The sequence below is a fragment of the Dama dama genome, chromosome 15, assembly GCF_033118175.1.
Source record: "Dama dama isolate Ldn47 chromosome 15, ASM3311817v1, whole genome shotgun sequence".
Lineage (NCBI taxonomy): Eukaryota > Metazoa > Chordata > Mammalia > Artiodactyla > Cervidae > Dama > Dama dama.
In genome coordinates, this window is record NC_083695.1 from 42,103,470 (window position 1) to 42,128,577 (window position 25,108).

Here is a 25,108-nt window from a genome sequence, read left to right on the forward strand (position 1 = left end):
ATCACCTGGAGATTTGGTTAAACAGTTTCCTGGGCCCTAGAGCCAGAAATTCTGATCTAGTAGGTTGAGGGGGACCTTGAATTTTCATATCTAACAAGCTCAGGGGTGATGCCACTGCGTCTGGCACAAGGACCTAGAACCTATTATTCCTTACACTTGGAGTGAAAGTGAAAGTCACTCAATCCTATCCAACTCTTTGCAACCCCACAGACTATACAGTCCATGGAATTCTCCAGGCCAGAATATTGGAGTGGGTAGCCTTCTCCAGGGGATCTTCCCAACCCAGGGATCAAACCCAGCTCTCCCGTATCGCAGGTGGATCCTTTACCAGCTGAGCCACAAGGGAAGACCTACACTTGAAGAGCACTACTATAAAAGAATTTGAAGGCTCAGGGAGAAAGGAATATTGGAGTACACCTCTTACATGCAATCTGCTGGATCACCTCTTAGTATAACTTGGTTTTAGACATGTTAGAGATGTCCTAAAGCAGCTAGAAATAAGATACTGGAATACAGAGAACACATTTATGGAATTTTTACCAAGAGATCATAAAACTATCTCAAACAACATCTCATTGATAGAATCTTAGATGGAAAACTAAAACTTTTCTGCTGAGCAGGCCTGCCACCAGAGCAGACCACCATGTCAGAGGAATCCAAGATTCTATACTAAAGTTTCCTCAGCCAATTTTTCATGATTTCTTCTTTAAGGAGTCTTTTCAGGCACTTTTTTCCGCATTTTTTTCCTAATTGCCCTCCTCCATGAAATTTTAATGTCACAGATAAACTAGCACGTGTATTGTGTGTAATGTATAGCTGTGATGTGTGTATGTGCGTGTGTGTGAGCACACGTGTGCATGCATGCTCAGTTCCTTCAGTTATGTCTGACTCTTTGAGACCCCATGGACTGTAGCCCACCAGGCTCCTCTGTCCATGGAATTCTCCAGACAAAAATACTGGAGTGGGTTATCATTTCCTCCTCCAGGGGATCTTCCCAACCCAGGGATCAAACCTGCGTCTCCTGCATCTCCTGCGTTGCAGGCAAATTCTTTACCAGATTCTTTATACATATCCAGGCATATCTCATTTATTGCCCTTTGAAGATATACTACATCTTTTACAAATTGAAGGTCTGTGGCAACCTTGCAGTGAGCAAGTCTATCGGTGCCATTTTTCATATGGCATTTGTTTACTCTGTGTCTTTAGGACACATTTTGGTAATTCTCAGAACATTTTTTATTTTTTCAGTATTATTGTATTTGTTATGGTGATCTGTGATCAGTGATCTTTGATGTTTCTAGTATGACTGAAGGCTCAGATGATGGTTTGTATTTTTTAGCAATAAAACATTTTTAAATTAAGATATGTACATTGTTTTTTCAGACATAATCCATTATTGCACACTTAATAGAGTACAGCATAGTGTAAACATAACTTTTACATGTGTTGGGAAATCAAAATATTTGTGTAACTTGCTTTAATGAGACAGTCACTTTATGTTGTAGCCCAGAATCAAACCCACAATACCTCTAAAGTCTGTCTGTGTATGAAGATTTTTTTCACCCCTTGAGAACAGTCTTTACATTCATTTGGGAATGTAGATTCTAGACCCAGATCCACCATTATCTTGTTAGGTTTTCTTAAGCTTACGATCATTTCTGGATCTTAGTTTACTCCTTACAATCTGATCAGGAAGTATGAGACAATTCTTAGGATTTCTCCAATGTTCTGCACCTCCATGGATACTATTCCATTAATGGTCTTCCCCTTTGACCCATATACAGTATTTGGTTGCATCTCTGTGTGAGGTAGACACTGAAAAGTTGCCAGTAAAATGAGAATGAAAAGGAGCTACATTTTCCCTTAATCTGGCATCAATGTTGCTTTCGAGTCCTCAGTCAGTCTAAAGCAGATAGCTTAGTTTATTCCATTCTGGGAAGCTCAGGACAGTCTGATAATTTGCCAGCCCAGATTTAGAACCCATCACCAAACTTGGAGTTCAAACCATTTTTTCCTCTCCTGGGTCCCATATGGATTAGAACAGCCACATTATTCAGTTCTTCTGCCCATTTTTTAATTGGGTTGCTGTTTTTGTTTTGTTTTTGATGTTGAGTTGTATGAGCTCTTTATATATGTTGAGTATTAATCCCTTATGTCATTTACAAATATCTTTTCCCATTGAGTTAGGGTTTCCCTGGTGGCTCAGACAGTAAAGAATCTGCCTGCAATGCAGGAGACCCAGGTTCAATCCCTGGGTCGGAAAGATCCCCTGAGTGGCAACCCACGCCAGTATTCTTGCTGGAGAATTCCACTGACAAAGGAAGGGCCTTGTGGCTACAGTCCATGGGGTCATAAAGAGCTGGACACTATTGAGCAAATAACACACAACACACATACATTAAGTAAGTTACCTGTTTTGTCCATAGTTTCCTTTACTATGCAAAAGCTTTTAAGTTTAGTTAGGTCCCACTTTAATATTTTTGCTTTTGTTCCTTTTACTTTAGGAGACGGATCCAAAAAATATTACTGTGATTTATGTCAAAGGGTGTTCTGCCTTTGACATCTTGTAGTCTAGTATGACTCTAGTATCTAGTAGTCTTATATTTAGGTCTTTAATCCATTTTGAGTTCATTTTTGTGTATGGTGTTAGAGAATGTTCTGATTTCATTCTTTTACATGTAGCTGCCCAGTCCTTCCATTTTTCCAGAGGAACTGCAGATGGCCAATAGGCACCTGAAGAGATGCTCAACATTGCTAATCATCAGAGAAATGCAAAATCAAAACCACAATGAGATGTCACCTCCCATCTATCAGAATGTCTATCATTAAAAATAACACAAACAACAGATGTTGGCAAGGATGTGGGGAAAAAGTGAACTCTCATACTGTTGGTGGGAATGGAAATTAGTGTAGCCACTGTGGAAAACAGAATGGAGGTTTCTCAGAAGAATGGAACTGGAGGAATCAACCTGCCTGACTTCAGACTCTACTACAAAGTCACAGTCATCAAGACAGTATGGTACTGGCACAAAGACAGAAATATAGATCAATGGAACAAAATAGAAAGCCCAGAGATAAATCCACGTACCTATGGACACCTTATCTTTGACAAAGGAGGCAAGAATATACAATGGAAAAAAGACAACCTCTTTAACAAGTGGTGCTGGGAAAACTGGTCAACCACTTGTAAAAGAATGAAACTAGAACACTTTCTAACACCATACACAAAAATAAACTCAAAATGGATTAAAGATCTAAATGTAAGACCAGAAACTATAAAACTCCTAGAGGAGAACATAGGCAAAACACTCTCCAACATAAATCACAGCAAGATCCTCTATGACCCACCTCCCAGAATATTGGAAATAAAAGCAAAAATAAACAAATGGGACCTAATTAAACTTAAAAGCTTTTGCACAACAAAGGAAACTATAAGCAAGGTGAAAAGACAGCCTTCAGAATGGGAGAAAATAATAGCAAATGAAGAAACAAAGGATTAATCTCAAAAATATACAAGCAACACCTGCAGCTCAATTCCAGAAAAATAAATGACCCAATCAAAAAATGGGCCAAAGATCTAAACAGACATTTCTCCAAAGAAGACATACAGATGGCTAACACATGAAAAAATGCTCAATGTCACTCATTATCAGAGAAATGCAAATCAAAACCACAATGAGGTACCATTACACGCCAGTCAGAATGGCTGCTATCCAAAAGTCTACAAGCAATAAATGCAGGAGAGGGTGTGGAGAAAAGGGAACCCTCTTATACTGTTGGTGGGAATGCAAACTAGTACAGCCACTATGGAGAACAGTGTGGAGATTCCTTAAAAAACTGGAAATAGAATTGCCATATGACCCAGCAATCCCACTCCTGGGCATATACACCGAGGAAACACACATGTCTCTAGAGACACGTGTGCCCCAATGTTCATCGCAGCACTGTTTATAATAGCCAGGACATGGAAGTAACCTAGATGCCCATCAGCAGATGAATGGATAAGGAAGCTATGTTACATATGCACAATGGAATATTACTCAGCCATTAAAAAGAATACATTTGAATCAGTCCTAATGAGATGGATGAAACTGGAGCCCATTATACAGAGTGAAGTAAGCCAGAAAGATAAAGACCAATACAGTATACTAACACATATATATGGAATTTAGAAAGATGGTAACGATAACCCTATGTACAAGACAGAAAAAGAGACACAGATGTATAGAACAGACTTTTGGACTCTATGGGAGAAGGCAAGGGTGGGATGATCTGAGAGAACAGCATCGAAACATGTATATTATCAAGTGTGAAACAGATCGCCAGTTCAGGTTGGATGCATGAGACAAGTGCTCGGGGCTGGTGCACTGGGATGACCCAGAGGTATGGGATGGGGATGGAGGTGGGAGGGAGGTTCAGGATGGGGAACACATGTACACCCATGGCTGATTCATGTCAATGTATGGCAAAAACCACTATAATATTGTAAAGTAATTAGCCTCCAACTAATAAAAAATAAATGAAAAAAAAAAAAAAAAAGAAAGGAGGTTTCTCAAAAAAACTGAACAAATGACTACTATATGACCCAGAACTTCCACTCCCTGGGAGATATTTTGGGGGGGTGGGGAGGGAACAGAAATACTAATTTGAAAAGATACATACACCCCAGTGTTCATAGTAGCATTACTTACAATTGCCAAAGTATGGATGCCTCCATCAACAGATGAACAGCAACCCGCTCCAATATTCTTGCCTGGAAAATTCCAAGGACAGAAGAGCCAGGAAGGCTACAGTCCATGGGGCTGCAAAGAGTAGGACACGCTGAGCACAGTGTACCTACATTAGGATTAGTGGTTAATGACTTTTTCTGTTATCTGTCCTACAGCGCCAAGGTCTTAGAATCAGAGAACTTACAATGGAACACTTCATACTGAGTTTTATCTACTTCCCCCACATTTGTGGCTCTTCCTATATCCTACCTCGAAATTAATGGTGCAATTATCCAGCTGATCTCACTCCATTCAGTACAGAGGGATTATGTTGAGTGCCTCCCTCATCCTTATCAGCTACATTCAATCAGTCATTAAAACCTGCAAATTCCTCCTTACTCTTTTACCTCTGTCATAAACCCCCTCTCTGTCCCTCCATTGCCTTAATTCCAACTTTGGTCACTTTTTGCTTAAACAATTGCAATAGATTCCTAACTGGTTTCTAAGTCAACGAAACCTCTCCAACTCCACACTAAGCATATCTTCCCGGTATGTGACTAGGTAACTCGCCTTCCTAAAAACATTTAACATCTGTGGAAACAATACCAGCCTAAAGATTATTCGTGATCTGTTCACAATCTCAAGTGACAAATTTCTCTACAGTATTTTCCTGTCATTTTCAGGGTAAAGAAACAACTGTGTGTGAGCTGTCAGTTTTATTACCCACATAAAACGCAAATCTTTGTGTCAAGATTTACATGGTTAGAGGAGTATCATAAATCACAATTAACAATAGCTTAGATAAGGTTCATGAATTTTACATGTTGTTAATGACCTTTATCGAAATACCGCCCCTCTAGTGTTTTACGCAGCTTTATTTTTCTTCTTAGTACTTATCACTAACAAATATTTTGTCAATAGCTTAGATAAGGTTCATGAATTTTACATGTTGTTAATGACCTTTATCGAAATACCGCCCCTCTAGTGTTTTACGCAGCTTTATTTTTCTTCTTAGTACTTATCACTAACAAATATTTTGTCAATTTTTCATCTCCACCAGAGTAGTACCTTTGTTTTGCCAAAACAACGGTACAATGTTATCTTTTATTTGTATGTGTCCCTAGTACAGAGCTTGGTACAAAGTTAGCCTCAGTAAATATCTAATGAGTAAATAAGACATAAGGAAAAAAGTCTTCCTCGAGTACCAAAAAAAGGTTTTTCAATTTACAAATTATCTGAACAGGAGCAGTTCTCAGAACCCTGGATAAGAGGCAGAACCTGTTGTACCAACCTATTATTCAAGTATTCGCTGAATCTTGAACTTATGTCGTGGGTAAGTCACAAAACAATGAAATAAACTTCTAAAAATCTGCCTGTTCGCTCTCCGACCTTGCGTAACTCACACCCTTTTGTAGAGTTCACATCGTACCCAAAAAACCGGTTGGTTCCGGTCTGAAACTCCCAATTTGGCATACTATCTCGCAATAAGTTCTTGAGAAGGCGTAAAAAGGCAACAAGTGGAAAGAAACGCGGCGAAAGAATAATTTTTAGTTCTTATACCATCCTCTTTCAATTTTAAAATAATTTTTGTAATTCCTGCCATTGACACCAGAACGAAAGAACGCCCCACTATCCTCAGCAAACACGGCTGAAACGCCTCCTCTGCCCACACCCACAACGGATGTTGTCTGTGACGCTCTTAACCGTGCTCCGCTGGCCCCGCCCCCTAACCCGGAACACCTCCTTCCTACTATGCCCACCCTTCCGTTAGGGCTCCGCTCATGATTGGCTGTCCGTCGTAGTGTTTGCGGCCTCTCCGGATGTTGCGTCACGCAGTGAGCTAAAGAGACTGCGCGCACAGTCAGTAAGAGGTGGGCGGAGGGAGCGGGAGGTTTGGGTGCTTGAGTTTCACCGGCCCGGAGGGGGAACTGCGCGCTTGAGGTGTCCAGGGACTGAGGTGCGACTCCCCCGGGCCGACAGGTACCGCGATACTCTGTATTACTGACTGTCGGCCCTCTGGGGCCGCTGCCGACGTGTGGGAAGGTCGTAGGCTGCGGCGCTGCAGACTGCGTCACGGCCTGGCGGCCCGTCAGTTTTTTGCAGGTGACCCTGTGGAGGGGGTTGCGGCTGCGGGACCTGGGGTAGGCGGGCAGGGGCTCGTCCTCTCTGTCCTCTTCTCGGGCAGCGAGGTGCTGATTCATCTCCGCGGCCGGGCGGCCCAGCCGCCGCCCTAGTAGATAAGGGGATCCCGAGTCTGGTGTGTTGTAGAGTGGTGCGAGTTTTGCTGCCCGGCTCTCATCCGAGTCTTGTTATAAGGGTGAACTTTCTCTGAGGACCAAGCGCCTGAGCTCATGAATGTGCACGGAAGCGTAAGGGCTTGGTAACATTATGCATTCTGTAGCTAAGGCCCCTGAGTTTAAGAGAACAAACCTGTGCACAAGGCCACTTTTTTCTTATGGTAGAAGCAGAATTGCCACCTTGGAGGCCACTGAACTGGCGTTCCTGTGTAGGTGTGTTGAGGACTGAGAGGCACAGCAGCTTTAGGCTGAGATGATGTAATGGCGTGAAAGTGCTAGAATGACATGGTATTTTACCGAAGGATATTTATCAGTGTTGTACACCTCGCAGATCCCGTGACAGATCTGGAAATATACTTAGATATTTAAAAGCAAGGATTCCTAGCTTTTGAGATGCCTGTTAAAATACATATAACTTGTGTCTTTCTTCTAGGGATTAAATCATTAGAACAGGAGTTAGACCTAGAAATCTACATTTTTAAGATATATCCTAGGTGGTTTCAGTACCTTGAATATTTTTATGTTTTGTTTCGAACGGAAGTAATACTTAGCATGGGCTTCCCAGGTGGCTCAGTGATGAAATATCTGCTTACCAATGCAGGAACCTCAGGTTCAGTCTCTGGGTGGGGAAGATCCTCTGGAGAAGGATATGGCAGCCTACTATCCAGTATTCTTGCCTGGGAAATCCAGGACAGAGGAGCCTGGCATGCTGCAGTCCGTGGGGTTGAAAAGAGCCCCTTGGACTTAACTAAACAACAACATTTGGCATGTTTGGTTTCCACTGATGTTTTTTATAGCCTTGAAAAGTAATATGACCTTGAAGAGTTAATCATTTCTTATTTGGATGGCATTTTTCCTCTGCTCAAAGTTATTATTAGCCCTCTTTTATAATTTCCCGCTGAATACTGGTATAAATCTTCAGCCAAAACCACGTTTATAAAATCCATCACACACCCTTTTAATTCTCTATTAGCCACGTAACTCAAAGAAGTTATTTCTCTTGTTACTGTTCCTGTTGAGATTTAAGCCCATTTTGGTGATCTGTCTCAAACTTTTTGTGGGATGGATTTCTTGAACTAACAAGAAACAAGCAGAGTATTTATTATTATTGCTTTAAAATGTCTCTTTACTTGATCTTTTCCACTAGGAAATGACTGGCTTTTATCTCTTCTGCGTCCTTCCTTCAGTTGGTTAATGGGTTATTTTTGTCTGTCTGTAGCATTTCAGATCTGCTTGGTAAACCTGGTACACCACCATGCTGGCCGCAAGACTTGTGTGTCTCCGAGCACTACCTTCCAGGGTTTTCCACCCAACTTTCACCAAGGCCTCCCCTGTTGTGAAGAATTCCATCACGAAGAATCAATGGCTTTTAACACCCAGCAGGGTAAAGATAATATTTTTATTTTTATATTGTCTGTTTGTATGCTCCTAGGACCTTTTTTTTTTTGACAAAGCATGAAGCTCCCTACTTTATCATTAGTGATTAACTGAAACAACCCTGAAAAAGCCCCAAATCAGCACTTTCTCCCTACAGGGTTCTTACCATTCTGTTCCGTCCTCATCAAATATGAGAAAGAACCCCTGTAACTTCTCCTTTACTTACAGCTCTTGGAGTTTCTCATTCAGAGAATTTAGAGTAATTTGTGAAGGATTGAGAGCTATAGGGTTCAACAAAGAAATGGTGGATCCTGTTGTCAAAAGCTTAAGACCCTGGGAATATTACCAGCTGGCCAGTTGCTAACCATGTCATTTCAGCTCTTGCTTAGAGAGTGGTAAAATAAAATCTGTCAGGTTAGAGAGAAATCCATTTCCTTTTATACTAGATTTCTGCTCTAGCATTCAGATTAGGAGTATAAATTTTAAAATGTGAGGTAGATGGAAATGTACAGAAGCTAAGAGAAACAACTTTTTTCTTCTTAAATTAACTGTTTCACTGTTGAAAAAGCTGAAATACAGGTCGAAGTCCTCTCTCCCTTTGACTTTGTGTTGAGGGAAGAATTGAGCCCATTTCCCAGAAGAGAAATGTAGTTAACACTTACTGAATGCATATCTTTTAAAAGTTAGTGTTTAAAACGGTAAGTCTAGAGGTATAAATAGTTTATGAAATAAGTAATTCTGAAATTTGAACTGAGAAGTTAGAAATGTAATGAATTAGTGAATCACTTCAAAGCCTAGAGTACAGGTAGGATCTACATTTAATTTTTTAAAGATTAGCTAAGCTTCATTCATAGTGAAGTTACACACATAGAAAGTATCAAGTTACTTTTTACAGAGTTATCTAGAGTGTCAAGATCCTCTGTTTTATTGTTAACATTCTTTTATGTGGGTGGTATGTATTTTTGTTTTTGTTTATGTCAGGAATATGCCACCAGGACAAGAATTGGGTTTCGACGTGGAAAAACAACCCAAGAACTCAAGGAGGCAGCTTTGGAACCATCGGTGGAAAAAATATTTAAAAGTAGGTGGCAACCTTTAGTAAACTCTTTTAAGAGGCCCATGAACAACCTCCTTAAAATGTATGCAAACCTGTATATATGTGCATCTTGTGAGAAGAAGGGCAATCATCCTCAGGGATCTGATGACCCTGCAAAGATTGCTACTTGGCTCTGGGCTCAGTGGTTCCCAGTCAGATTTCTCCCAGAAAAAAATTTCTTTCACCATTTTTTTTAAAGGGTTATTAGTTATTATGCTATAATCTGAAAGTTATAATCTGTTAATAAAGTCATTTGAAATTGTGTAGACTCTTACTCAGACATAATATTTGTATGTATTTCAGGCCAGGAGTAAATCACCAAAACATAGGTGTTAATAAAAAAAAGAAGGGCCCATTTAGGGCCTCTCAGGAAACAATACCTTAATGAAGTCAGCTTAGTCCACAGCTTGGCTTTCAGCTTTGCAAACTCAGAATCTTGATTGGTCATCTACCCAAAGTCAAAAAACACTACTTAACACCCTTGCGAAAGGTTACTACCATCTTCCCTGACTTAAAATGGGGTTACATCGTGATAAACCCGTCATAAGTTGAAGATGCTCTGAAGTTCAGGATACACTTAATAAACCTAACCTTCCGAATATCATAGCTTAGCCTAGCCTACCTTAAATGTGTTGAGAATACATAACATTTGCCTAAAGTTGGGCTAAACTATTTTATAAAGTGTTGACTCCTTCCTGTGGTTTGTTGAATCCTGAAGGTGAAAAACAGACTTGTTGGGTGAGTACAGAATGGTTGTAAGTGTATGGGTTGTCTACCCACACAATCAACTGGCTGACTGGGCGCTGTGGCTTACTGTCACTGTCCTGCCTCAAAGGAAACTATTATATTGCCTATCAGTAACCCAGGGAAAGATCAAAATTAAAAATTTAAAACGCAGTTTCTACTTGAATGCATATTGTTTTTGCATCTTTGTAAAGTTGAAAAATCTTCAGTTGGGGACCATCTATATGCAAATGGGACAGAGCCCTACTTGGCATTCCTCGGGGCATTTCTATTGGTCAGTTGGCCCTAGAAACCAAATTATATGAGTCATCTCAGCGCATAGTGACATTCTTAGTGAACAGACTTGGACTAAAGGGAGTAAGAGGCTCTTTGTTAATATCTCCATCCATCATCTCAGCGCATAGTAACATTCTTAGTGAACAGACTTTGACTAAAGGGAGTAAGAGGCTCTTTGTTAATATCTCCATCCAGTTAAGAGTTGATAAATTGTTTCTTTCTCAGTACTCTTGAAAACAAGAGCACCCTCTCCCTTGATTTAGCTGCATAAACACTAATTACATTTTTCTTTGGTTCTTTTTTTCTTGATCATCTTTGTTAATAGCACTGTATAACATTTGACTGAAAATGTTATCTTTAATTTCTAAGAATGCCATGAGAATATACATCTCTTAGGAATGAAATAGTGTGTATCACAGAAGTACCCCTGCATCTGCAGATAACAGTGCATCCTCATATTTTGTTAGAGTGAAATTACAGATTAAGTAAGTCTGGTCATGTTAGTCAAGAACAACAGCATTAATGTGCATCTCCTCCTGTGTTCTGCAGTTGATCAGATGGGGAGATGGTTTATAGCTGGAGGGGCCGCAGTTGGTCTTGGAGCTTTGTGCTACTATGGATTGGGAATGTCTAATGAGATCGGAGCTATTGAAAAAGCTGTGTAAGTAAATTGTTCCCAAACAATTCTAGCCTTAAAGCTTCCAGTTTTCTTCTCATCTTTATTTTTTGCCACTTTTGGAATCTTTTATGTCCAGTGTTCCAACTGTGTGGAGATATACATGAATAAAAACAATCTATTTCCTTGGCATCTATTTATTCAAAGTAAATAGAAATCTTTACCACAGTTATATGTGTTTAAGTAAGGAGAAAATGTGTTGTATATATGCCAAGCACTTATATATATTTTGTTACTTTTTATCATAACTCCAACATACACATCATTATTTCCTAGATAATGGAATAAAATTTACAGCAATAAAATGCTCTAAATTATCCAGGTCTCCCAGCCAGTAAATGATTCAACCAAGATTCCCATTCATAATCCTGTAAATTAACCATGTTGTGTTTCTTACAGAATCTGGCCTCAGTATGTGAAGGATAGAATTCACTCCACTTACATGTACTTAGCAGGGAGTATTGGCTTAACAGCCTTGTCTGCCGTGGCAGTGAGCAGAACTCCTGCTCTCATGAACTTCATGATGAGAGGCTCTTGGATAGTAAGTTGGCTTGTTTTTGTTTTCCTTTCCCACTAAATAGCAAAAGATTAGATGAAAACTATTGGAGCAGGGGTATTAAGTGGAAAGAATACCTTACTATATTAAATATGTTTTTGCTCAGGTAATACATGAATTGTTGGTGCAGCTGAAACAAAGTGGGATATACATTCTTAGGCAAGTCAGGTATTATTCCATGTTGAATTTGTATTTTAGTAGCAGTAAAGGTGTTGGAACTTAAACTTAGAGGAAACATCCTACGTATCTAGTAGGAGATTTAAAACAGCTCTATTTTATAGGAGTTCACAAAAAATAAGGCAGATGAAAATCCATCTTAGAGATCAAGGAAAATAGCTGTCACAAAAACCCAAGCTACTCTACGAGTAGAATAATACGGCTACTGTTACTCTGAATTCTCCTTGAACCTATATAAGGCTTTATATTCAATGCGAGTTTCATTTCAGAGGACAGAGGAGTCCAGTTTTGTAAAACAGTTTGGAAAGAGGAGAGAAGGTAGTCACTACAAGTGACTTTATAATCCCATTCAAGTGAAGTTTGAGTATTTGAGATCTGGAGTGTAAAGAAGACACAATTAGAAAGGGTGTGTTTGATTGCCAGGCTGAGGAGAGTGCCTAACAGAGGCCATTGCAGATACTGGAACAGCAAAAGTATGAAATGTATTTGAGCGTTAAGAGCTAATGTGGAAGAGACGAGAAGCAAGTATACCAGCTGTGTCTCTTCAAGGTCTGAAACGAGGGATAAGACCCAAACTAAAGCAGTAGTGTGAGACTGGAAAGGAAGGTGAGATGGGAAAATTTATCTAATATACTTAGAGACTTCTCATGGCAAATTCCCACTGATTCTTTCCATTCTTCTCTTGGCAACTCAGATCCCCATGACTTCCAAATCTGTAATATTTCCACTATACTGTACTTTCCAAAAGGAGAACCATTTGCAGTTATATAGCCATTTGGACGCTTGAGTATTAGGGTCTTGCTTCTCAGATGGGTATAAGGATCTCCTAGCCTCAAGGTTATTGAAGGCACAGAATCAGCTTGTTGCATTCTCATCAGGTATGTCAGTTTTAATGAGGTAAACAGTTTAAAGCAGTGCTTTTATAATAAAGCAAACATGAAAGATTAAAATATACAAAAGAGTTTAACCCCTAAAATAAGACTTCAAGAAAGTTTTGTGCTTGAACCATATTCTCAGGTGCCTGTAGGCATAAGATTAATCTCACCTGCTGTTAGGGCTGCTTAAGTAAAATAGTTTAGAAAGCCAAACAGGTGCTACAGAGATAAGAAGCCTTTGGAAGGTGACAGGCACACGCATGATGTCAAAGTACCAAGCGCAAAGTTTGTGCTTTTGAAACAGAGTAGAGACATCTGATGCTGCTTATAACAGCCATGGTACCTACTAGGAAAACTTTCTCAAAGAAGTAATCCTTGAATATGTCAGCCAGATAGGAAGTGAGGTATTTTTGGGCACAATAAGCAGAATTAAAGAGGCATGAAACTGGGATGTGTTTGCAGTATATCAGTTCACTGTACCTGAAGTGTAGAGTATGGGAAGGTAAAAGGCAAAAAATGGACCTGCGTCATGAAGGATTTTAAAAGAAAAATACACAATTGTGTTAAATACCCTGAAAATGCAGAGATCCATGAAGTAACTTTTAGGAATTGTTTCTCCGTTGGAAGATGTTGGAGTAGAATCCAGTGTGCTATTCTGTATTATGAGTGAAGGCTTTCCCATTCTCAGCAAAAATAGCTGTTAGATTTACCTGTGCTTTACCACAGGGGTTGACCATTCAGATGTCCTTGGTTCAGACAAATGAGGCAGATGAGTGAGGCAGGCCTGGTATGCTACATGGGATTGTTGGCATCTAGAGAAAGCCTTCCCAACTAAATGAATTCACTTTTGTTTGTTTGTTTGTTTGTTTGAATAGTTGGCCAAACAAAATGTCTGCTGCCTAATCTTGCCAAAGGGCTGCAAGTATGCAATTTCTGCCTTAAATTTCCTGAAGATTATCATCTTTCTTGCTTTACAAACATTTCTTTCTTGTGCACACAGAATATGTAAATATATTACAGTGGAAATCTAACACAGGCAAAGAGGGATGAGGGCCAATTCAGCCAAAAAACTGGGAGGATAGAAATGAAGACTCTTTATTTCTCATCTTTTTTATGTGCTCCTATTTTTCAAGTTTTCATTTAGAGAATAGAGTTTAAGGCAGTGTACCATATATGTTCTAATTGGTATATCATGACATTGTTTTTAATGTTGGTGCTATGCCAAAATAAATGTAATCTAGAATAATTGTTCTGGGATTTTTAAAGTGGTTTTGTTACACCTCTGTCTAACAGGAATAAAATTTTTTAAAGATTTATTTTTACATATTTATTTATTTGACTGTGGTGGGTCCTTGTTGCTGCACATGGGCTCTCTAGTTGCCGCATGCAGGGCCCACTCTAGTTGTGGTGCGTGACCGCTCATTGCTGTGGCTTCTCTTGTTGTGGAGCACAGGCTCTAGGCATGTGGGCTCGGTAGCTGTGGCTCCTGGGCTCTAGAACATGTTGGCCCAGCAGTTGTGGTGCACAGGCCTAGTTACTTCGTGGCATGTGGGATACTCCCAGACCAGGGATCAAATAGGTGTCCCCTAGCATTGCAGGGTGGATTCCTAACCACTGGACCACCAGGGAAGCCCAGAATAAAAGCTCATTTACTTAAAGTTGTCTGCAAAACTTTCTGTATGACAGTAGGGGGTGCTCTTGCTAATTTGATCAAACTGAAGTAAGCACAAGGCCTTTTAATGTGCTAGAAAAATAAAGGATTCTGTTTATTATTATTTATCTTTTTAAGCATAGTCTATTGGAAGGACTAACTGAACTTGGAACTTGTGGGTTCTGCTTTGTTGTTGTGTAAGGATCAGTTTTTCTTAGGAATACATGTCTTTCAGACCATTGGTGCAACCTTTGCAGCCATGATTGGAGCTGGAATGCTGGTACAGTCAATATCATATGAGCAGAGCCCAGGCCCAAAGCACCTTGCTTGGTTACTCCATTCTGGTATGTTTTAAAATTGTTACTAAACAGTCTTAAATACTACCTCTTTTGGTGGCTCTTCACGGTCATAAATGATACACACGCAATTGAATTAAGCCTCATGTCTACTAAACACTTAGTTTCCTGCTCTTATTTCTGGTTGTATTATTGCCAGAGCTCCATTCTGGCAAGTTAACATTTCTGATACTAAGACCGTGGACAGCCCCGGCGTTACACTATTCTCAGGTAATAGCCTAGATAGGCAGAGGTTTCTTTTTATGTATTTTGTCTAATACCAGAAGGATTTCAGATCTGGTACACATCACTTAGGAATTGCTCTTATTGTGTATCTTTCAGAAAATAAAAAACTGAAGGTCTCCACCAGGGAAAGAGGAGGTAAAAATAAGAGCAGAGGTTTTTGCAGTGGAATATAGGGAAGAAAGCAATCAAAAAGATCTTTGGAAATGTACTTCTAATTAGCTGTACTTCTGTACAGCTGATGTGACACCATTAGCTGGATCAATATTTATTTAGGTAGTTCTTGACCCACAGTTACTGTCGGCAAGGCAGAGGCTGTCCAACCCTGGTATTCTGGAACAGCTTTATTATTCTTTGAGGTATTTGTAATAGCCTCCTTAATTATGGAACAACACGTGCTTGTTTACATAAAGTATTTTCCATGACAAGTATCTGCCTCTGGGTTGAGTAAAGAGCCAGCCAGGTGCAGAACAAAAACGCTTCTTAGATGCATGTTCCCTACCAAAAAATAAGCCAAATTCTATAAGCATTACCGTGAAACTTCCAGGGAAGGAGACGGAAATGTTTTTAACATGGGTTAGTACATGGAAATTAGGTTTTGGGCACCCAATATGATGAATTTCCAATGTGAAATACATCATTTATATTCATGTGCTGTCTTTGGGTGAATATGAGACAGCATGACTTCCCAACCTTTGCTTTCAAGTCTGTCTCCCTGTAGGTCTTAGGTAATTCAACCATAGGTATTTTCCATGGAGCTTTACAGGACAGAACTTTAGTGAATGGGAGGGCAGAGATCCCAGTATATTCTTTTAATACCAGTATCCTGCTTTTAAGAAGAAAATTATTTATAACGTATGCATTTACTGCTTTTTAAAAAAGTTATTTTAAGCCTTTTCTTCATCTTATTTCTTCTAAATGTGAATGTTATTATAAAAACTTGGTAGACTCAGATCCGAATAATGAGCTACATTGAATTTGACAAAGTTACTAAAAATCTAGACTAGTATTTATACTTGTGAGTATTGACTGTTTGGCTAGAAATGGTCTTACTGTTGTGATTTAGAATTTGGATAGGTATAAGTTTTAGCTTAGGAGCTTTGGGGCTACTGTTAGCTAAATGAGGAGAAGACTTTGTAGCCCTATTGTTGAACAGTAAGCTCTAATATGTTCAAAAGGCAGGTTAGTTAGAAGCATTTTCCTTTTGGTTGTTATGTAGTAAATGCTTAAGTGCCCACTTGCTCTTTCTCCAGGTGTGATGGGTGCTGTGGTGGCTCCGCTGACGATACTAGGGGGGCCTCTTCTCGTCAGAGCTGCATGGTACACGGCTGGCATTGTGGGAGGCCTCTCCACCGTGGCCATGTGTGCACCCAGTGAGAAGTTTCTGAACATGGGGGCGCCCCTGGGCGTGGGCCTCGGTGTCGTCTTTGTGTCCTCACTAGGTAAGTCACTGTGCTTTGACACTTGGTTCTTGATGTCCTGAAATCATCTAACATACCCTGGTATTCTGATGGAGAGAATGTAGTAAGTGTCATTTTTTAAAGTTGATTAAAAGATATATGCCAGTTTGACTGGATTTACTCATTTGGCATAATGGCAAACCATTATTACTGGTTTTACCAAATACATCTTAAATGAGAAAGTTGGTCTGGAGAACATGAAAATTTCTCTGATGCAGGAACCTTCCTATTCTGTGGGCAAGTGACCCAATGCAGGAATGAGTATAATGGGTTTTGAACTAAATGTACTTAAAATTAGACAGTGCACTTACTCAAATGTTTCCTTACCTGTGCACTATACCAAAGAAAAGGTTCTGTGAGTAATGTTGATTATAAATCCTAGTTACAGAAAAATCCTTTCAAAAGAATTTTTTTCCCATTTTGATTTCAGGGTCGATGTTTCTTCCACCCACCACTGTGGCTGGTGCCACTCTGTACTCAGTGGCAGTTTATGGTGGATTAGCTCTTTTCAGCATGTTTCTTCTGTATGATACACAGAAAGTAATCAAGCGTGCAGAAGTAGTACCAATGTATGGAGTTCAGAAATATGATCCCATCAATTCGTAAGTAGCCTTGAATGTCCTTTCTTTGTTGCATGAGGATGTTTGTGTTGGTGTCGCCTATTTTGTTTTATGACTGTTAGTTTCCAAGGGCTGCTGTAACAAATTATAAACTGGGTGATTTACAACAAGTTTATTCTGTTCCAGAGTCCAGAAGTGTGACATCAGGGTATCCTCGGGGCTGGTACCTTCTGAGGGTTCCAGGGGACCATCTGGCCCATGCCTCTCTCCTAGCTTCTTGTCGTGACCAGCCATCCTTGGCGTTCCTTAGCGTTCGTCACTCTGACCTCTACTCCTGTGTTCATGTGATATGCTCCCTGTGTCTCTGTCTCTCATCCATTCAGTTCAGTCACTCAGTTGTGTCCAACTCTTTGCAACCCCATGGACAGTAACATGAGTTGGTGATGCCATCCAACCATCTCATCCTCTGTCGTCCCCTACTCCTTCTGCCTTCAGTCTTTCCCAGCATATTATATCTCTCATAATGATGCCATATTGGACTAAGTTTCACCCTTCTCCAGTGTTACCTCTTCTTAATTCACATCTTAATTACATTCACAAAGATCCGAAAATAAGGTCACATTCACAGATAACACAGATTAGGACTTGACATATCTTTTGAGTTCAGCCTGCAACCATGTTGAATTTTAGTATTTTATTGCTATTAATCTTTTGGTCTGGTCTCTCTCCTTAGTAAGCTATATGTACACAGAACGTTTGATTATATTTCAACTAAGTGTGATAATTAGGTGTGTATTCAGTTGATTCAGAGTATTGTACCTGTTTTTGTTAATTAGCCTTATAAAACTCTTGTCGGTAAATTATTTTTGTAGTTTATATTTAACAGACTTTAAAAGTGAAGAAAAGATGTATTCAGTTCAGTCACTCAGTTGTGTCCGATTCTTTGCAACCCCATGAATTTAGTCAAGTGTTTTTGGAAAGTGTACATAATTGACTTAATTTTTGATAGAAAATCCTATTAAAAATTGAGAACACTTCAATTTTTTATTAAAAATTGAAAATTCCATTTCAGAAATATTCAACTGTGTAGCTGATATTAAGTTTTATATAATGATTGTGTTTCCTTTCCTTGGTGTCTCCACCAAAGTAAGTTATTTTATTTAAGTAATTTCCGTGAGTCTCAGTGTCTATGACATTTCTAAAAGTAACTTATTTTTCTTTATTTATAACTTAATATGATGATTTTTTTTAAGTGTTCCTATAGTGCTTACAGATTTGTAGCAAGTTTCTTTGGAGGTGATGCAGGGAGGCAATGAGGAAATATATTTTAAAATGCCAGACTTGTGTCTAACACATTTTTGTAAAGGTGTTTCTTTGGTCTTGTTTTGATTAGTTCATTGTCTATCACCCTTTCTTTTCTTTTTTTTTTTAACAAAATAACTGTACTCAGAGTACCAGAGAATATAAAGTTTTTTTTAAAACTGCCCTTCAACAAAGATTAATCTGCCAAAAGAAAATCTTGACAGATTTCTAGTCTAAGACTTCCTTTTTTGTTGTTCAGTCGCTAAGTGTCCCGACTGTTTTGCAGCCCCACCAACTATAGCCTGCCGGGCTCCTCTCTCCCTGGGATATTCCAGACAAGAATACTGGAGTGGGTTGCCATTTCCTTCTCTAGGGAATCTTCCAGACCCAAGGATCAAACCCACATCTCCTGAATTAGCAGACAGATTCTTTACCGTTGAGCCACCAGGGAAGCCCAGGAATTCCTTAGTTGACATCTTTCTTTTTAATTTCCATTTCATCTATCTAGGACATATAATCAGTATTGCTCTTTCTCTACTTCATTAAGGAATAGTTTTTGTCATTGTTATAAGAACTACATCGTATTTAATGGACATAATTTCTTTTCTAGGATGCTGGGAATCTACATGGATACATTAAACATATTTATGCGTGTTGCCACTATTCTAGCAACTGGAGGCAACAGGAAGAAATGAAGTGACTCAGCTTCTGACTTCCTTAATACGTCAGATATCTGGCTTGTTTAATAGGGGCAGATACTCATTAAATAGTTTGTACAAGCAGCTTTCGTTGAAGTTTAGAAGACAAGAACTTGTCATCGTGTTTCAAACGTTCCAGTAATGTGATGCTTCAGGTCTGCTTTTCTCCTGGAGAATAAATTCAGTAGTTCTCTTCCAGATAGCATATGCATTTTCAATTCTCGTCTCTGAGTAATTCTAAAATGTTCTGATTGTGAAAACCAAAGTTTGTTTCACAGGAATTTGAGTGTTTTATCTATTTTAAAATTTATTTGGTTTAGTGAAAGTTCACAAACTTGTGTACCTGTAGTTTTCTTTTTGGAATGTGGATTATTAACAAGTAATGTCATAAGTGATGAAAGGATTAGGTAAAGGGACCAGAGAGAAGTAAAGGGTCACCTGCAGTTTTTCTTTTGAATACTCAGCACTTAGGTAATGGTGGTGGGCAAGTAAGGGAGTCTGGACATTTGGAAACAAGTCATGACTGTATCTCTGCTGAACCTACCAGACACATTGAGCAGATAACAAAGACAGATGATTCTCCAGGCTCTCCTTATAATACAGATGGGATCATGTTTGACTTCCTATTGTCTCACACTGTTAGGAGAGTTCAGAATGCTAACCACATGGAGAATTCCTATTATAACATGTATGTTGTAAGTCTTTTGAATCACCTGGAACAAAATATCCTTAAAACACTCAGGAGAAAAATACTCAAAGCATCAGTGTTACTGCATTTTAAGTATACAAACTATGTGCATAATTGCTGGAAATTTTTGCAAATCTATTGAGATACTTAAAGGAATGCATGCTTGCCATTCTCATCTATTCAAGCTTTAAAACTTTATCAGAAAAACCTGTCTGTGATTTATACTTGAGATTATGAAAGTTTTTCTCTTTGATTTGATTTCTTGCATTCAAAAAGGAAGGCAAAGTGAGGCTTTTTTCATGAACTATATCAATCAAAAATGTAATGGAGAAAAGACTTCATTAGAGTTTCCCCCGCCAGAATTTTCCTTCTCCATAGACCGTTATTTTGTGCCGTTTGTAAGTTTTTTGATACAGAAGAGTTATTTTTGGAAGTTATTAGGAATGAAATAAGTGTATGATTATTGAGATGGTGTATCAACAAATATTTATTACAGTAATCCAGAAAAAAACTGTTCTTACCACCTCACTTCAGGATGTTTATTTCCGAAATAATAAAGGTTCTAGTCAGATGGTGATTGGTCTGTAATTTTTCCAGCTGACCCATATGCATACCATTGAATAGGGGTTTTGTGAAAGCAACTGACTGTCTTACTGACGTAGTACATAGAGTAGTATAGTCGCTAAATCATGTCCAACTCTTTGTGACCTGATGGACTGGAGGTCACCAGGCTCAGCTGTCCATGGGATATTCAGGCAACAGTACTGGAGTGGGTTGCCATTCCCTTCTCCAAGGGATCTTCCTCACCCAGGTGTTGAACACGCGTCTACCTACATTGGCAGCCAGATTGTTGACCACTGAGCTACAGTATGTCATGAGCATAACCATGGTACTTACAGCTTGACTGCATTTATCTGAACCCTAACTCTTCTATTCCTTTTGTGACTGCAGGCAGATTATATCACCTCTCCCTCATTTCCTCGTCTGTAAAATGAAGATGACAACAGAACTACCTGATAGGGTTAAGGTGAAATGTACGGGCACTCAGTAAACACTGTCTAAGCTTTACTTGCTGTTGCTGGCTGGTTTTGAAGGGTTTTTTTTTTTTTTTTAAGAACTGTGAAACATCTATTTGTTTTCCCTAGTCTACCTTAGTTTTGGTCTTAAAGTGTAATCTTACAGGTCCTGTTGTCAGTCATGTTTTAGAATTCACAGTTTATATCCTTATGTTTGCATGGTATCATACACAATGCAAAATGATGTCATCTCAACACTGGGTATCAGGCAAAGGCTTATCTAGAAAAGTGGGGGGGGGGGTTATTTTATTGTAGATAGACAATGAAGACTTTTCAATATAAAGTGAGTTTTATAAAATATGAATACTTACAAATTAAAATATTATAGTAGGTCTAAAATGATAATAGTAGAAAATCTCTAGTTCCCTGGCTCTTGTTAACATACCACTGGGTTTTTGGTTTTTTCCCCTCTACATGACTCATAGGGAAGAGTGGAGACCTACTGATGATAGGCTTTAGGGGGGCAAAAATCTGTTTCTCATTTTCTAAAACACCTGAAGTGTTAAAGGATAACTGAGATATGTGATTTCAGAAAATCACACAAAATAATAAAGGCCTGTTTGGTTTGCTTAGAATGGTATCTAATGAACATTCAGAAGGTGTGAGTATAGCAGACACCATGCTAACAGGACTCAGGGGAGACAATGAGTAGAAATTGCCTTCTAAAACACAGCAACCTCATGTAAACACAACCAATCTATTGTGATGAGTGTCATAAGAGAAGTGAACAAAGTGTTTCTAAGATGTCCAAGGAGGAAGTCTTCAAGGGTAAACATAGTTAACAGCACATAAAAAAGGTAGGGCATTTTACACAGCAGCAATACAATGAAGTCAGGGAGGAGACACGGGGGAAGATGGCAAGATGTGAAGCCCGATTTCCTGCTCACAACTGGTGTTGTATGCTGGGCCTAGAGCCCTGGACTTTTGAGTATTTTATGTGCATTTTAATTGTTAGGATCTGGGAAGAAAGGCAGGCATGTTTTTCTTAAAATTGTTCATCTGTGTAGGATGTGTCCCAATTAAAGTCCCTGAAATTGAGTACACCCAAGATCTGTATCATTCAAAAAGGATAGGATCCAGGTATGTTGTTAATAGCTAATGACTGAATTGAAATTTTTCCATGTTGTATGCTGTCCTTTGTATGATCATAACGTTCCTTCAAGCCAAGCACTGCATCCCCCATTTTGCAGAGGAGTAAACCGAAGCCCACAGGTTCAGTCTTTGCACAACACAAGGTCATAGCTGGGAAAGATAAAGTGGTAGAGTTAACTAGTTATACTGGTAAGTTTGTGATGAATGCCGTAGAGCTGAAGTCCTATTTGATAATCAAAAACTCTGTACTAGTTAAATAGGTTGAGGTTTAGCTGAAAAGACTAATACCTAGAACGTTAGAATTTTAGTGTTTTCAAAAGGCATTGATATCATTGAAGGGTAAATGGATGGTAATCGATGTTTTACTTCCTAGATCCTATTATATAGAGGACTAGAAACACTTGTATTGCCCAGTCCAGCTACAAAGCGAGCCATTTAGTTAAGGTTGATGTAATCAGTAAGATGAAATCCTCCTTAAATGTACTCAGTTTAGCTAGCACTCAAAATGGAAGCCATTTTCAGGAAAAGATGAAAGTTATGATCTTGAGGACTTTGTAGTTTTTGAAATAGTTCAGGAAGATGGAGAAAGTTCTCTCAGTATTATTAACACTTGAAAATAGCAAAAGGAGCATTTTGTGTCTATAGCAAAGATGAAATAAGTGAAAAGTCTGATGGAAGAAGGAGGTTTATACTCAGCTGATACTACACAGGGCTGCTCCCAGTTAGCACCATGGCAGGACCAGCAGAGAGTGTTCCCTTCAGCTTCAGCGTTCCGCTCTACTTTGCTCATAGCTTGTTGCTTCTTTACCTAATGGAATATCAGCCCTCAAGGGGGCCTCACAGTCCTCTGCCTTCAGCTGAGAAGTTGTGTTGCAGCCTTACTGGCTACAGTTGGAAGCCTTTGGGTGAGGGAAGGGAGGGTCTTTCTGACTACACCCAGAAATACAGGATTGTTTTTTTTCTGGCATGACTAACGTGATATTCAATCTCACAACTGGGCAAATTCAGACAATTTTTAAATATTTAAAACAAATGCTTTCCACTAAGGACTTGTTAAAATCTGCCTGATCACCAGTAAGTGTGGTATCAGGTTTCCATCCTTCCAGCCTAACCTTCCACATGCCTGGAAAAGGTGGTCTGCTCACCTGTGCACCCCAAGGCAGTTTTACATAGCGTCACAGGGCTTGGTAACCTGAGGTTCTAATGATGATCTCCTAGGAAGGGTGTCATGTCTTGATATATTAGCGTGTTAGTCATGCTGCCTGTTCTCAGATGCAGTATTTTTCACACTTCATTTCTGAAACGTGTATTTGATTTTGTAATTTTTTCCCCCACAAAACCAAATAGCTTATCTTTAAATCAGTGGCATCTTAGAAATGAAGAAATAATGGTAGTTCTTAGTGATTTGTTTTCCATTTCTCATAGTTCATTGTCCTGTAAGAACAGGGATCTGATGATTCAGAGGGAATCTTCCACAAGAAAAGTATGAACAACCTGGCCCCACCCAGTCGTGTACTTAACACAGGCTGAATGGACTGATTTCCCAGCAATGCAGGATGACTTCTGAACAGAAAGTCCAGTGGTAGCTGAGAAAAAGCTTTTGTGCTTTGGTATATGTTCATAAGGAGAGTAGGGAATTAACAAGTTGGTTCAGTTTAGTACTGCTTGAAGGAATGAACTAGCACCAACTGTGGAAACAAACCACAATGAAGGAGACCCGTTTTTGCCCTCCTGTCAAAGCTTGACTGGAAACTTGTCAGCTGGAAGACAGCGTCAGATGGGCAGAGGCGATGGGTGGTGGCCAGAAGAGCTCCCAAACAGAGACAGCCACTGCCCCTGGCCCTGGTGACCTTTGAGCAGGGAATGCTGGAGACAAGCCTTTACCATTGGTGGGAAATTTCGGGGCTAACACAACAGCATTAATCTTTACAAGTCACTTTAAGAAGTCAGGTGAAGAGCTAGTCACTGTATTTGGTTACAAGTTGTTAAAATAGGAGAAACGGCAACAGACAAACCAAGGTAATTGTGAAGTAATTATTCAGAAACTACAAAAGCATTATCCAGACTAATGGCTCCAGGAGTTCAGAGAAGGAGCAATTAGGTAAGTGCTCACAGGAACACAGATGTCCTGCGTACCGCAGAAGGGTTGGTAGCTGGAGGGGTCTCCCAGCTTTGATGGGAAGGGGCATATCCGGGGCAGCCTCCACAGAAGGCATCATGGGAAGTATCCTGACCTACTTTGCAGAGAACCCTGCCTCTGCCTGCAAACCAAATGCGTCTGGGCCTAATTGTGTGCTCACATGTTGTGTCACCATTGTACTGGGTGCTTCAGAAAAGACAGAAGTGCGATCACCTACCTCATTTAAGTAGAAGAAGCATTTAAAAAAGAAGTTGGGGTCTTCTCTGACAGTGTAATGATTAGGACCCTGAGCTTCCACTGCGTGGGGCATGGGTTCAATTCTGGTTAGGAAACTAAGATCCTGCATGCCCTGAGGCATGACAAAAAAAGAGTTCGAGAAATTATGACAAGATTTTCACTTGTTAATTCTGAGTGGCAGAAAAATGGTTATTTGGAAGGGAAATGGGGTGTTCAGTATCTTTTTCGGTACATTATATCTGCCCCTAAATAGGTTGGGGGCGGGGGGAGCTTCCCTGGTGGCTCAGTGGTAAAGAATCTGCCTGCCAATGGAGGAGACATGGGTTTGATCCCTGGGTCGGGAAGATCCCCTTGATAAGAAAGCGACAACCCACTCCAGTATTCTTGCCTGGGAAATCCCATGGACAGAGGAGCCTGGAGGGCTACAGTCCATGGGGTCACCAAGAGTTGGATACACAACAAGTAGTTTTTTAGAAAGGAAAGTCCATAAGGAGAGAAAATACATTGAAACACTTTAAAAGAAGCTTTTCCGATATTAGAAACTTAGTGGGAGAGCAGAACCTCTCTCCACCCTGTGGCCTTTGGCACCATCTCACCCGAGTGGGACTGAACCCAGAGCCTTCAAGGCCCTTGACGTGCTGATGTGCTGTGTCTGCAGTGATGTCAGGGTTGAAGTTTAGCCCAGGATACACAGCTCTTGCTGCACCTTACGCATCCACCTGGTCCTGGTGATGCTGGGTGTGGGGGCGAGAGTAAGGGAAGGTGACACCCCTCTTCTGGGAAGCCTGCTACCAAACTTGCTAAGCACAGAAGAGATGCTGACAAACAGGATCCATCCCAACC

At 39.8% G+C, this 25,108-nt stretch overlaps 1 protein-coding gene across 4 annotated transcripts; it reads left to right on the forward strand.

Moving 5' to 3' along the window:
• The first annotated feature begins 6,535 nt into the window (after positions 1–6,535).
• On the forward strand, positions 6,536–20,297 carry GHITM (growth hormone inducible transmembrane protein). Of its 4 annotated transcripts, none has more exons than XM_061161948.1 (9): positions 6,536–6,666; positions 8,226–8,390; positions 9,365–9,464; positions 11,049–11,160; positions 11,575–11,716; positions 14,670–14,778; positions 16,266–16,454; positions 16,903–17,074; positions 18,945–20,297. In XM_061161948.1, the coding sequence occupies exons 2-9, from the start codon at positions 8,262–8,264 to the stop codon at positions 19,027–19,029; spliced, it is 1,038 nt and encodes a 345-aa protein (XP_061017931.1). In that variant the 5' UTR covers positions 6,536–6,666; positions 8,226–8,261; the 3' UTR covers positions 19,030–20,297. The 4 variants fall into 4 exon arrangements, with proteins under 4 accessions (XP_061017931.1, XP_061017932.1, XP_061017934.1 ...); XM_061161949.1 differs by having other exon boundaries at positions 6,552–6,689; XM_061161951.1 differs by having other exon boundaries at positions 6,557–6,580.
• The last annotated feature ends 4,811 nt before the right edge of the window (positions 20,298–25,108 follow it).

Coding starts and splice junctions, on each gene's coding strand:
- GHITM (XM_061161948.1), top strand. CDS start 8,262: ATGCTGGCCGCAAGACTTGTGTGTCTCCGAGCACTACCTTCCAGGGTT. Junction 11,161..11,574: donor GGAGCTATTGAAAAAGCTGT/GTAAGTAAATTG, acceptor TGTTTCTTACAG/AATCTGGCCTCAGTATGTGA. Junction 16,455..16,902: donor CGTCTTTGTGTCCTCACTAG/GTAAGTCACTGT, acceptor TTTTGATTTCAG/GGTCGATGTTTCTTCCACCC.